The sequence below is a fragment of the Ambystoma mexicanum genome, chromosome 1q (assembly GCF_040938575.1).
Source record: "Ambystoma mexicanum isolate Mex_15411 chromosome 1q, UKY_AmexF1_1, whole genome shotgun sequence".
Taxonomy (NCBI): domain Eukaryota; kingdom Metazoa; phylum Chordata; class Amphibia; order Caudata; family Ambystomatidae; genus Ambystoma; species Ambystoma mexicanum.
The window spans coordinates 241,223,780-241,236,552 of record NC_090922.1 but is presented as its reverse complement, the minus strand read 5'-3'; the positions used below and the strand labels follow the sequence as shown (position 1 = coordinate 241,236,552).

The window sequence follows — 12,773 nt, the reverse complement described above, 5'->3', positions numbered from 1 at the left end:
TAATCATATACTGCCTTCTTCCTTTCCGTGTAAACAGTACAACATTAATAATGTTTCTACTACCTTTTCCCTCTATTTATAGTTCAAAGAACGAGATCAGCTGGAGGGTATTTTCAAGTTTTGGCGCAACCCAGATCCCAAGATTTTTCAGATAGACAAGATGTGGGATTTAAGAAACAGGCAATATCTTGGCACACGTTATGACTCCAGAAAAGGGGCCTATGACTGGGACCTGTCGATGAAGTTGTACGATCGCGAGGTGAGTCATGAAGCCTGCAAGCATGGGAGCAAGTTAGAAACCATTGCTAGTCAGAGGATCTCGGTGTGGGCTGGGATAATAACACATCGGGTCTGTTATACTTAGGTTTGGGATCACATGACCGGCATGAAAACCACTTGAAAGTAAACTCTGCAGAATCGAATCTAAAATAGCTGCCTCCCTCCCTTGAGTATAATCTGAAGCAACTACCTGAGTCTGCAGAATTAATTTAAAGTGGACAACTTCCTCAGTACCAGTTCATTTAAATTCGATTACACACTGCAGAGTGTAATGCAAGATGATTGAAAATGACTGTGGTTTAAACTCTGTGCAGCCAGTTGGACATGTTGGTTCAATCTAAAATGGTTACCTCCATTTCCCCATTTGCAAAGTTTAGCTTAAGATGTCTGACTAAGATGGCTGACGCACTGAGCGTAACTAAGTGTAAAATGGCACACTTGCTTTACAGAGGTTTATGTATAATGGCTAAATCCATGACCATTTCCAATCCAGAATTGCTGATTTATTTGGCAGACTTTATTGTAAAATAGATGACTCGCGGTTCAGTGTAGTCCATTCTGCCCCATCTATTGCGTCCAATCTAGAATGCATGGATCGGGATTGCCGCATTTGGTCACAGGACACCACACAGTGAATTGTTCATGATTAGCCCTGTGTAATCTTTTCCAGGATTGAAAGTTAGGGTGTTGTTCAACCAACTACTTAAACACTACTAATTTCTATTCCCCACCACAAATTCACTGCTGTTGCATTTTGCATAACCCGTCTGTTTTTGTTTCTTCATGGGGATATGCAATGTCTGTGTCACCGTGACAATGCTGGAAAGTTGGTATGGCTTGTGGCTGATGACACACAGTCCTGTCTGATTCTCTGACTGGTGCATGGGCAGCCCTAGGGATGTCTGTTTGCCAGTATGGTCAATAGGATAATGTAAAACACTTCTCGTTGTGATTTCACTATGTCAATATCTTCTTGTAGGTCAGTGTACTCAATAAACAGGAGTATTACAGGTGGCGGGAGAAAGGAGTGGCTTTTGAGCTCCGAGATGGAATCTATGACATTCCCAACAAATCGCTGGCCTCTGGTCTACTTCTGAAACTTGTGAGTATGGTGATGGATGGCCCCACGAAAAGGGTCCACCTGAGAGGGATCCCACATCCACAAGTGAATCCTGGTGAAGTTGATGGCAGGCTTTATCACAGACTCCTCATAGGAGATTAGTCATCTGTTCCCCAAATAAGCAAACCTTTCTCTTAAGATGCTGTCACCCTTTCAATATGTTTTAAAGCTACCTTTAGAAGAACTGTTTCACCAGCGTCCCATATTCCTGAGCACATCAGCTTGATCTACAACCCTCCATCTGTATATGTTTTTCTTGTAGGGGTCCAGTTACTAGATTCCCCATATGTGGCAGTCCTTCTAAGAGGGGCTCAGTCTCCTGATTTAAATACGGAAAGGCCCATATCATAGGAGCTTTGTGAACATCTACCCATCCTTAAAGGCCTATCTTCAGGACCATGTATGTAGCAACAAAATGAAAGGGCCTGGAATGAGCAGGGTTGAGAGGCTCCATGTATATTAACACATTTGCTGAAGTTGTCCAGAAATGTTCTTGGAAATGCATGATCTTTCCTTGTTGCAGAAAGGTGAGAAGATCCCTGCTCGGGGCTACTGGGGAGACGTTGCCACTGGCCCATTCATAACGTTTGGAATCGAAACTGAGGCGCAGAGCTTACTGAAAAAAGCCAATGGTGTTCACACAAAGGTGAGGCGGCCAGGCGGTAAGTTTCCCTTAAACCGTAGCCACATCATAATTCATGGATGTGGTGACCTGACGCACTAGGCAGAGATAAGCACTAATAACTGATAAATTGGGTGACAAATGAAATTCCATTTTCTGTTCCTACTCGTACCGCTCAACACACCTCAATTTAGAATCTGCACCACCATCTTCCTTTGTTCCAACAAAGGCACCCACTTCTGATCTAAACATGCACATCAATCACTGTAATTACAGCACTGTCTTCTATTCCAGAAGAAGAGCACCCATCCTCTTCACTTAATGCTCTTCAATCAATAGCTGTAGCACCATCTTATGTTCCAGTGGAAGTCCCATACACCAATATTTCAATACACCAAATCTTCATGACATTCCTGAATTTGATCACCCTACAATTTGAAGACTGTAACAAGATCACAATGAAGACGCTGAGGAACGGAGACAGGTAGACCTGTTGCACCGAGTACTGCCACCCTCTCTGGCATGCTGTTCCTTGTGGCAGTATATGTGAGATCCCCAGGGCCTCCCCTGGACACCAGCTTTGTGAGTATTGTCTCATTATGCCCCAAGACCTCCATCAGGCATTAGAGGGCAGGTGTCCCAAACGGTCCCTTTGGCGTCATGACAGGCTTAGACTTATGGAAAGTATCCATGAATGAAGGGTTCATTGACTTTAGGAATTGCAGCTTGAGAAGGGAGAGAGCAGAGAGATGGGAAGGGGGAGAAAGAGAGGGAGGGAGCGAATGTACAATGAACGACAAACTCACCAGGCAGTCTAGCAGCAAGACAGGCGCAGACGAGTCAGGTGCATGAGAAAGGAAGTCCATAATTGCCTTACGTCTTGTTCTCCGGCATATCAAGGAAGAGGTAGTGCCACTGGTCAAACAAGGCCAAGACCTTCCAAACAATAAGATCCAGAAGCGCTACTCAGACAGCAAAGCATGGCAAATAAAGGATGTTGCAGGGCCACACCAGGTTAGTAATGTACTTAGGTGGCAGTGTAGGGTTGGATAAGCAATGCCAAGAAGGATCTTCCCAACAGGAGACAGCTGGAGTTGCCCAAGGGCGGACTGGGGTGGTAAACAAGAGCAAGCAGTCGTTCTTCGCAGGGCCGGACTGGGAACCAAAAGAGGCCCTGGAAAATGTTGTCAAAGTGGCCCAATATTTTGCTGAACGAGCGAGCATAGCGTGTGAGCCCAACACACTGTGCATTAGACAGGCCACGAGATACCTGGTCCCGCACCAAAAGGGTGTTAGGAAACCTGCTATTATTTAGAGTAGGAGATTGAAATTAACAGGAAGAAGGAACACCTGCCCTCCCCTGCTTCCAAGATGGTGCCAACTGAAGGGTATTTCTAGGCACTTTAAAAGTGCTAGGGTCAATCCCCAGGCCATGAATGAGTCCGGTGTTTGTCTTCCACCGGACCTTCCTCTGGTTCTGTGTTAACTGACTCGTAGCTTGGGTCCTTTGTTGGGCCAAAGCACAGGTAGGCAAATACGAGCTGAGGCTGTTAGGGAAAATGGGCATCGTGAAATCAATGCCAACTGCTTAGTGCTTCTGGGGCCCCTGACCATGGCACGGTTGTCCCCCATCCTCTCTCCAAGCCTAGCCCTGGGCTCTGGCAGATGTAGGCCCCCAGGGTGTGTGGTAGTCACTAGTCACATTATGTGAAGATTTTCATTGGATCTGCTATTTGCTCTCACTCTAACTGGCTTTGTGAGGGAAGAGGAAAACTCTGTACACTTGTCCCTGCACATGCTTTCTGTGCCCCAATGTGTGCAAACAGATAGGAACTATGTGAACATGATTCTGAGGGTCCTCTCAATGGGTTAACGTGTGCAGGGGATAGGAGCTATGTGTAAAGGCTTCTGAGAGTGCAATCAATAGCACAGGGTGTGCACAGAGGTAGGGGCTGTGTGTACAGGTCCCTGAGAGCACTCATACAACAGTACCATGTGTACAGGGTGTTGGGGGGCTATGTGTAGGCGTCTGAGAGCACTCTCAATAGCCCTGGGTTAGTAGGGAGGTAAGCGCTATGTGTGCTCCCCTGAGAACGCTCTCAATGGCTGTGTGTCTTTATAGAGGTAGGTGCTATGTTCACAGGCATGAGAGAGAGCTCTCAAGTGATCTGTATGAATGTAGGAGCTATGCACACATGTAAGTGCTCTTGTGGGTGAAGGGAGGTAGTAGACATGCATAGAGGTGTGGGACTGCTTGCATGGGGTCTGGGTATGAAGGGATGTAAACAGAGTCCTGGGGTGTTCCTAGTGACCCTGTGTGTGCACGCTTGTAGGAGTCATGTGCACAGGCCACTAATTTGTGGGGTATGCAAGGCAGTAGGTGCTATGTACACAGCAGGACAGCTGCTTGAACACATTGTACCCTAGAGGCAGGCAGGCCAAGGGCCAGTGCCACGCCTGTTTGCCCACAATCCACAGTGCACAAAGTGCAGGAAACTGGTATGAAACACACATGACGTGATTTAGGCTTGGTGCCCCAGCCAGCTCCTGAGGGTGTTCGGGGGGAGCTTCTGTGCTATTAATTCCCACCAGGCTTTGTGGATGTGCTGCAGAGGCAGGGCACTGGGCACGTGCATTAGACAGGTCCCTGCATTTGAAACACAGCAGGCAAAGTTTGTGTGACAGGGCAGTGTGCAAAGAACAGGCAGACAATGTGCACAAAGGCCTACCTCAAGGCACGCAATGCAAAGTGCATGGGAGGGAAACTAAAGTGCAATTATGCAATCCTCACTGTGCAAGGATTGGTCAAAGAGATCACACTGTGGAAAGAAAGATGTAGGGACACTGAGTAGGTCATTGGTACAGGAAACGTAACCAAATGTGTAAAGTGCATCCACTGCATACATACTATGTTCAAGGGTCAAGAAGAATTTGGGCCTGTACCCATTAAAAAACGTTTTGTGATGAATCATTCCCATTGCGTAATAAACAGACTTTGGGACACTGTGTAATGCTAATGTCCACCCATTACTTAGTTATGTGATGCCAACGCATGAATTGCAAAATATACACGCAGGGGGCGTGCCTCCCGTGATTTGCACCATGCACACAGTGGAAATACACTCCTCCCATATAATTTGCAAAATGTGCATTTTCGGAAACACACTTAGTAAGTGCATATGATATGACTGGTGATATACACGGACTTCAGGAATACACAGACACCACACCCTCATGGCCAGTTGCACCCACGTGCCCTAGTTTCACTGGACCAAGTTGCTACATTTTACTGTTGGCTCTAGAAAATAGACTGTGGGAGCATGGGAAGGATCCAGAAGAGAGGAGGGCAGGTAAGCCAGGAGAGGAGAGGAAAGAAGGAGGTAAAAGTACCAGAGAAGAACTAGCAAGTGATGGTCACTCAGCAGTGTTACCCAAAATACTCATCCGAGTCTATCTGTCATCCCCACTGCGACCTTGGCATGAACAGGCGTGTGCTCCTTCAAGGAGCTGACTTTGACACTCCCTTCTGACAGCTGTGGCTCTCCTCTGCCACATTTCAAAATGTGCTCTGCGGAACCTCTTTCAATAACTCTAACAACTCAAGGACACCACTGCAACACGTGGCTGTGTGGATTGCAAGTTAGAGCCACGAAAATTGTCTACCAAACCCCGACTAACAATATAACATTATGTCAAAAAACGAAAGTCAGGAAAACACAGCCAAAATGTGCACATCAGTGAAAACCACAAACAAGTAAAAATGAACCTACAAGTACGTTTTAACTATTATTTTACATTGGATAACATGGCAATGCCCCCATTCATTTAACAAAGAATGTATGCGAGGATCAATCTAACCTTGTGTGAACCTCAGACAAGCAAATGGTGGCCTGATTCGAATCGGTGTCAGTGAATTGGCCATTGTGTATACAGGTGGTGAATCCACAATGATGCTGAAGCAAGATAAACAGATATTATGCATATTTCAAGCTCGTTAACATGTCTCCACGAATAACAGCAGCTGTACACTTATGTTTCCCATGTGCTTAGGTTTGTGTTAAGTGTAAATGGTCTGGGTATTCCATGTACTTGTGTTGTAGGTTCTTTTGTGAAGGGTGTGGTTGATTACTTTTCTCCATGTGGAAAGTAGGTCTTGTTTAAAGTGTTCTTAATGTGACACCAGCCTTGTATCAATCAGTGGCATCGTCGGGGGGCTTCATTGAACTCTCAACCTTAATTACACTCGTCCAGAGTTCGAAAATGTAACGTCCAGTCACTTATGTGAAGTATTGACTCGGATTAGTGTTTTTTAGATTTCAGTTTTTTTTTTCTTCCCTTTTTTAGCCAGTGCTTCAGTGAAACGTGCCATTCAGTAAGTTACACTACATCCATATCTTAATATGAGGATAGACCCGCGTTAAGCCTGCGGGCAGTGGCATTACATTGCCCCTTGTGTGCAACTACACTCAGCAGAAGATACAATGAGAGAGTGGGGCACTCAGCACGCAAAAATAATTCTTACCTTTCAGTCGGCAGTCTGGCTGCTGCCCTCAGCCACAGCCTCCCTCGAGTCGCCTCCTGCTTCTGCTATCTGCTGATGGATTAGGGTGACCAGATTTCCAAAACGAAAAATTGGGACGACCAACAACATAAAAGAGGGAGTAACACGTTGCAGCCCACCAATTACCACCCCTCCCCAACCAGTGGCGTAACACATGGTCTGGGGGCACCCCTGCAAGCCATGCTGAGGCCCCCCCCAACTCAGCAACAAATCACGGGTCGCGCCACACGCTGGGCTGGCCTAGATTACCACGCTTGCGCAATACGCACAAACGTGTTGATGAAGGGGTATACCACACACTGCACTAGAAGAAAGATATAAATATGTGTTTTAATGCTATATACAGCACACTTTCTGAGAAAAATTGGCTAAAAAGCCACAGTGTTTGGTATTGTTGTGTAGGGTAACAGCAATCCAATACATGCAAGTCACCAACAGTGTACATGAACATTAATGCTTTGCTATTAAAAATGCGATGCCACAATGAAAACATGTCCAACTGGCTGCACAATGTAGACCAGTGTAGACATATAATAACAATACAGTAAAGCATGCCAGGCCACATAAAGACATGCCTAGACTGGTTGCACCAAAATGCCAGTCGAAGCAATAAGACTCATAAAGAAGAGAGCACACATTCAAGCCTGCGTCTCTGCGGCCTCTAACAACACAGCCAAACTCTTTAAAATCTGCAAGGAACTGGCCAATCCTGTTGCGGTTTCTACCTCTCCTTTTCCCTCAACAGGTCCTCTGTACAGCTTTGGCCTCTCGCTTCTCTGCTAAAACTCAGAACATCCTGACCACTATCTCCTCTTCCTCTCCCTCTTCCTCTCTCGGCCCCCTTTGGCCATCTCTCCCTCTCCTCCTCCTTTCTCCTCTTTCTCTCTAACACCTGACTAGGTTTCTAGACAAGTCCCACCCATGGAAGTGTCGGCGAAACAGGTGCTCGCCTGCTCCTCTAGAACCATTAAGGACCACATTGACACCCTTGATCCATTTCTGTAATCATACTTTTGCCACCGGAACTTTCCCCTCTCCCAAACTCTTGGAAAAGCTGGCCAACTGCCAGAGAACTGCTGCTGCTCCCCTGAACACCTGTAAAGATCTGATCTCTAACCTTGATTTCAGCATTCCTTCTGTCCTCATTATCCCGGAACTTTCCTCTGCTTTCGACACGGTCAACCATGCCATCCTGATCAGTTGACTCTGTGAGAACCTGGGCATCATGGATCAGACCCTGGAGTGGCTGACCTCCTTCCTCTTGGACCGCCCCTCCCAGGTCCAACTTGGTCCCTTTCACTCTGTCACCTCTCTCTACATGTAGCGTTCTCCAGGGCTTTATCCTCTCACCCTGGTTTTTCAACCTCTACTTGGCCCCTTTGACCCACCTAATCACTACCTTGTCCTCTAATTTACAATGTTATGCGGATGACACTCAGCTTTCCTTCAGGCTCCCCTCAGCCTCTCCTCTCTCGCTCATTCCTGGTGTCATCTTCAACTCCACTCTCTTTCTCTCTCCTCACATCTCGGACGTAGCCATGAAATCCCACTACCACCTGCACCTCCTCAACGGGACTCTTACATTTTTCACTTTCCCCCAGAAGCTCACTGTCTCCAGAGCTCTGGTTCTCTCTAGGGTGGACTACTGCAACAGCCACTTTCTCAATCTGCCTTCCTCTACTCTCCGCTCTCTGCAACTAATCCAGAACAGGACTGCGAGACGTATCCTTGGCCTCAATCCCAGGGACTGTATCTCTCCAGCCATGAAATCTCTCCACTGGCTCTCGGTGGCTGCAAGGATCAAGTTCAAGACCCTTTTCATTGTCCACAAGGCTTTCTGGGGCTGGGATACGCACTACATTCAATGCTATCTGCTAAAATACCTTCCTTCTCGAGCCCTAAGGGTAAGATGCTTCTCCAGGCAGAGAGTGGGGGGGTAGATCCTTCTCCCCTGCAGGTGCCTCCCTCTGAAATGGCCTCCGTGACCCTCCCAAACTTGAGCCGGACCACCTGACGCTCTGGAAGCAGCTCAAAATGTTCCTCTTCTCCTCTGCTTTCTCTCTCTGCTTCCCCTGCTGACCTACCTGTCCGCTGTACCAACTGGTTGCTTGGCTACCCTCTGTCTCACTGAGTCCAGGCTCTTCCTTGATCAGTCACCCTTGCACTGCCTCCAGGCCTACCACGCATTTAGGGGCTGTAACTGTAACCCTACAGTCCCTTGTTCTCCTTGCACTACCCAGAGCCACGCTGCCCTGGCGGCACTTACTCAGAGCATTGCTGCCGTGTTTTCCCCCCCTCTCCCTTGCACTTCCCCCCTCCCTTTCCCCTTGCACATCTCGTTCTCACACTTGCACGATCTGAATGACACAAGGCTTAGTAAGATCATTTGTCTTGTCCTCCCTCAGTTTTCCTTCCCTTGTCTTGTCGTGCCTAAAAACACTTGTGTACAGGTGTGTTATACATGACTTATCATATCATAACATATCATTTTATCACAGATGCCCAGAAAAATATACAGTGCCGCAGTAAGAAACGGCTAGACTGGCAGAACCCAAATATCAGTCTAGCCAGGAATTACACTGCTCTATCAGAAATGCCCAGTTAAAAAAGTCATACCAAACTGAGGAATGACTAGACTGGCTGCACCAAAATGCCTCTCTAGCCACTAATGCTGCATAGCATGGACATGAGAGACCATTATGATTTATTGCACAACCCCACGCCCCACACATCCCTTCTCCCTCCCATCCCCTATCCCAACCTTCAAAATCAGCTCATTGGCCCATTATTACCTGCATGTCCCTATTCCTTGTCCCAGTGCTTACGTATGAGGCTCCTTGCCTCACTGGTAATTACTGGGATGGGGCAGAGTGGGACTAGGAGTAATGAAGATTACAGGTAGCTAAGTCAGGCATTACCTTCATGTACCTCTACCTTATCCCAGTACTTGTGCATGAGGCATAGTGCCTCATACACAAGTACTGGAATGAGGAAGAATAGGCATAGGTGAAAGATGATTACCAATAATTAATTAATTAATCAAGGCATTAAACACAAGTAGTGGTGCAACACCATTGAGCTGACTGGGTTTCAGCACTCCCTCCCACCACCGAAATTGTGGGCTATGTTGACTTGACCTGGCTGACCTACAGAGCAGTTGCCGGACAGAAAAGGACACAGATGTTAAACGGCACCTGGGTTTTGCCGTTAACAAGGGCCCGGCATAGCAATTACTAATGTACAGCATTTCACTGTTAGTACCTGCATTCAAATACCAAATGTTTTAAGCAATTGAAATTGCGATGTGGGTTTAGTACTTGCTTGCCAGGGGAGTGATTGGAAGGGTAGAGAGGAAACAGGAGACCAGTCATTCTCACAGCAGCCCATAAGTGGGTGCTTTCAGACCTAACGGAGAGATTTAACTGCTTGTAACATTGAAGCTGCACTAGAATAGTTTCATTAAAATGCGTAAAGAAGTTAGATGACGCCACATAAATACGTTTTGTCCTCCTCACCACACGTGAAGTTAGCACCTCTCCCAACATTTGAAGGGTTAGCCTCCCTGAAATGTAGGTTTTGTTGTGCCCCTGAACACAAGCACACACACCATTCACCATATATACACACACACACACCCAGCCACCCATATATTTAAGAGTGCACTCTTTCACCATACAAGCACACCGAGGCAGCCACCCGTACATTTAAGTGTTCTCCCTTTCACCACACAGCCACACACACCCAGCCACCTGCCCATACATTTAAGTGTGCACCCTTTCACCATACAGGCACACCCAGGCAGCCACCCATACATTTAAGTGTAAGTGTGCATCCTTTCACCATACATGCACACCCAGCCACCCATACATTTGTGTGCACCCTTTCACCATACACTCACACAGGCAGCTACCTATACATTTAAGTGTGGACACTTTCACCATGCAGGCACACCCAGGCATCCACCCATACATTTAAGTGTACATACTTTCACTGTACACACACACACACACACACACACGCATAACCAGCCACCCATACATTTGTGTGCACTCTTTCACCATACACTCACACATGCACACGTCATGGGTTGAGGGAAGCCATATTGCTTCAAAAATTAATTTGGCCTCATTAGGACCCTGGCGGTGACAATATGAACGGTGGCGGTAGGGCACCGGCACCGTTCATACTGTCCCGCCGCATTATGAGATCTGCTTGCAGGTTCCCGACCTGTGTGGCACCAGCGAGCATAACTCGTAATTGCGCCGTCACCGTTAACGGTGCCGGCACAACCATGCTCCCCACCCCCATTCTGCCCTATAGGGGGATCGTGAGCCCGGCAATACCGCCACCCGCGAATGGGAAATTACCGGCCCATTCAGCTTGTAATGGGCCGGTTATTGCCTATTTGCAGGAGGTGGTGCCTCGTAATGAGGCCGATTGTTTCTTTTTGAAGTCACTCTGACTTCATAAAGAAATGTTTTTCTGTTAAGGACTAAACCATAATGGAAATAATTTCTTTATGAAGGCATAGTGACTTCAAAAATAAACTATTTATTTTTGAAGTCATAGGCTTCCCCCACCCCATGACATGGAGGCCTCCAGCCTAGGGTCTTCATGTCATGGGGTGGGGATAGCCAGCAGACTTTTTGTATTCACTCTGCCCTTCATGCAGAGTGAATTAAAAAGAAAATGTAAAAAAAAAAAAAAGACTTTTTTTTTTTTTTACATAAGTGGGGCCCCCTTCCAGAACATGTGGTTACGGGGCCCTCCGCACCGCGGGGGGTGCGGGGCCCCTGTTACGCCAGTGTCCCCAACAAGCCCCCACAACCAACCAATCATATTTCCAGCACTTCTCGTTTTTATAAACTGTATATGATCTAATTTGTGCCGTTTTGTCTGTGAATCTTGGCATGTTAATTCAAAACAAGCGTTTTCTCTCATTCATATTATATGGCTTGCTGTACAGCCATTTCCAAGGCAGTCTCTGTGGCACAGTCAATAAGTGCTGTGACTTATACTTGAAAGGTTGGGGGTTTGAGTCAAACCTCCAGCTCCAACATTCTGAAGTGGTAACTACAATTTTAATTACCATAGTCGCAGCGCTTCCGCGCCAAAGAGGCCCTGCAGACAGAGGCCTACTGGGGGATGTCCTGGTGTCCCGGTGGGGCAGTGCAGCCCTGGTTCTTCGCTGTCTGAGGAAAATCGTACACATAGTACATTACAGTGAGTGGCTCCCTTCCTATTGCTGTTTTGGCGCATTATTTGTGTGGAATAGAGATAGGCACCTAACAAGGACACCCCAGCAGCCAGCTCGGAGCGAACTCAGATGCAGCAGGCAGTGTGCTCACCACCACACGGGACCCAACACACCTCCCAGACTGTGGCAAAGGGGGTGGAGGGGACAGCATCCAAGCAGGCTCACCTGGCTACGATCTCAGCAGTTAAATGCACCATTTAGTGCAGCCCAAGCACCCTCCTGTAGTTATGAGAGTCTCTGCCTTTTGTGGATTTATACTTCCTACCAAGAACTGTGTCATTCTGTAGAGATGACCGCCTCTGCCCTACACCTTCCACACGCCAGCCAGGGAACAGCAAATGTAGATTAAATGAATGGCCTCCCTAGCCCCGGTGTCAGGGCCCCTTGCTAAGTATTTCCAGAGCCCGCGGGGGGGCGTCCTCACAGCGTTCATGCTTCAGCAAACAGCAGCCAGCCACACATAAGCCGATTCCAGTGCAGAAGCCAATGCAGGCGGGTGTCGACGCACACCCAGCAGCTTTTACCCTTTGTGTTTCGTGGCTTCACAGGCAGCGGTGACGGGTACAGAGATCGCTGCGCCAACCTACATGGAGGCCCTGACCTACAGCAGCGGTCCAGACAGCCCAGGCCTCTATGGATAGAGTTCCCAGCAGGACACTAGTGAGGCGGCGTACCAACGTGTAGATCTCCCAATGGGCCGCCTGCCACTCGGTCACAAGCCGCCTGTAGCCCCCTAGCAGCTGGCATCTTGGTGGTTGCTGCAGAAACAAACTTGGTCAGATATCTGACGAGCAGGAGCACAGAAATCGGCCAGGAGTTGAGCGGTCTGTCTGTGCCCATGACCCTCCGACATCAATGTGTGTAAAAACAGCAAGTGAGCATTGGTTTAGAGGATCTTTAGAGGATCTTCACAGGATCAATCTCAGGAGCTTGT

At 47.6% G+C, this 12,773-nt stretch overlaps 1 protein-coding gene across 1 annotated transcript in view; it reads left to right on the top strand.

Moving 5' to 3' along the window:
* The window catches only part of DNAAF3 (dynein axonemal assembly factor 3), a 291,957-nt gene that overhangs the window by 260,828 nt on the left and 18,356 nt on the right, over positions 1 to 12,773 (top strand). The window contains exons 6-8 of the mRNA XM_069638064.1: positions 83 to 259; positions 1,259 to 1,381; positions 1,923 to 2,045. Coding sequence (XP_069494165.1) covers positions 83 to 259; positions 1,259 to 1,381; positions 1,923 to 2,045 — 423 coding nt within the window. The remainder of the gene's footprint in view (positions 1 to 82; positions 260 to 1,258; positions 1,382 to 1,922; positions 2,046 to 12,773) is intronic.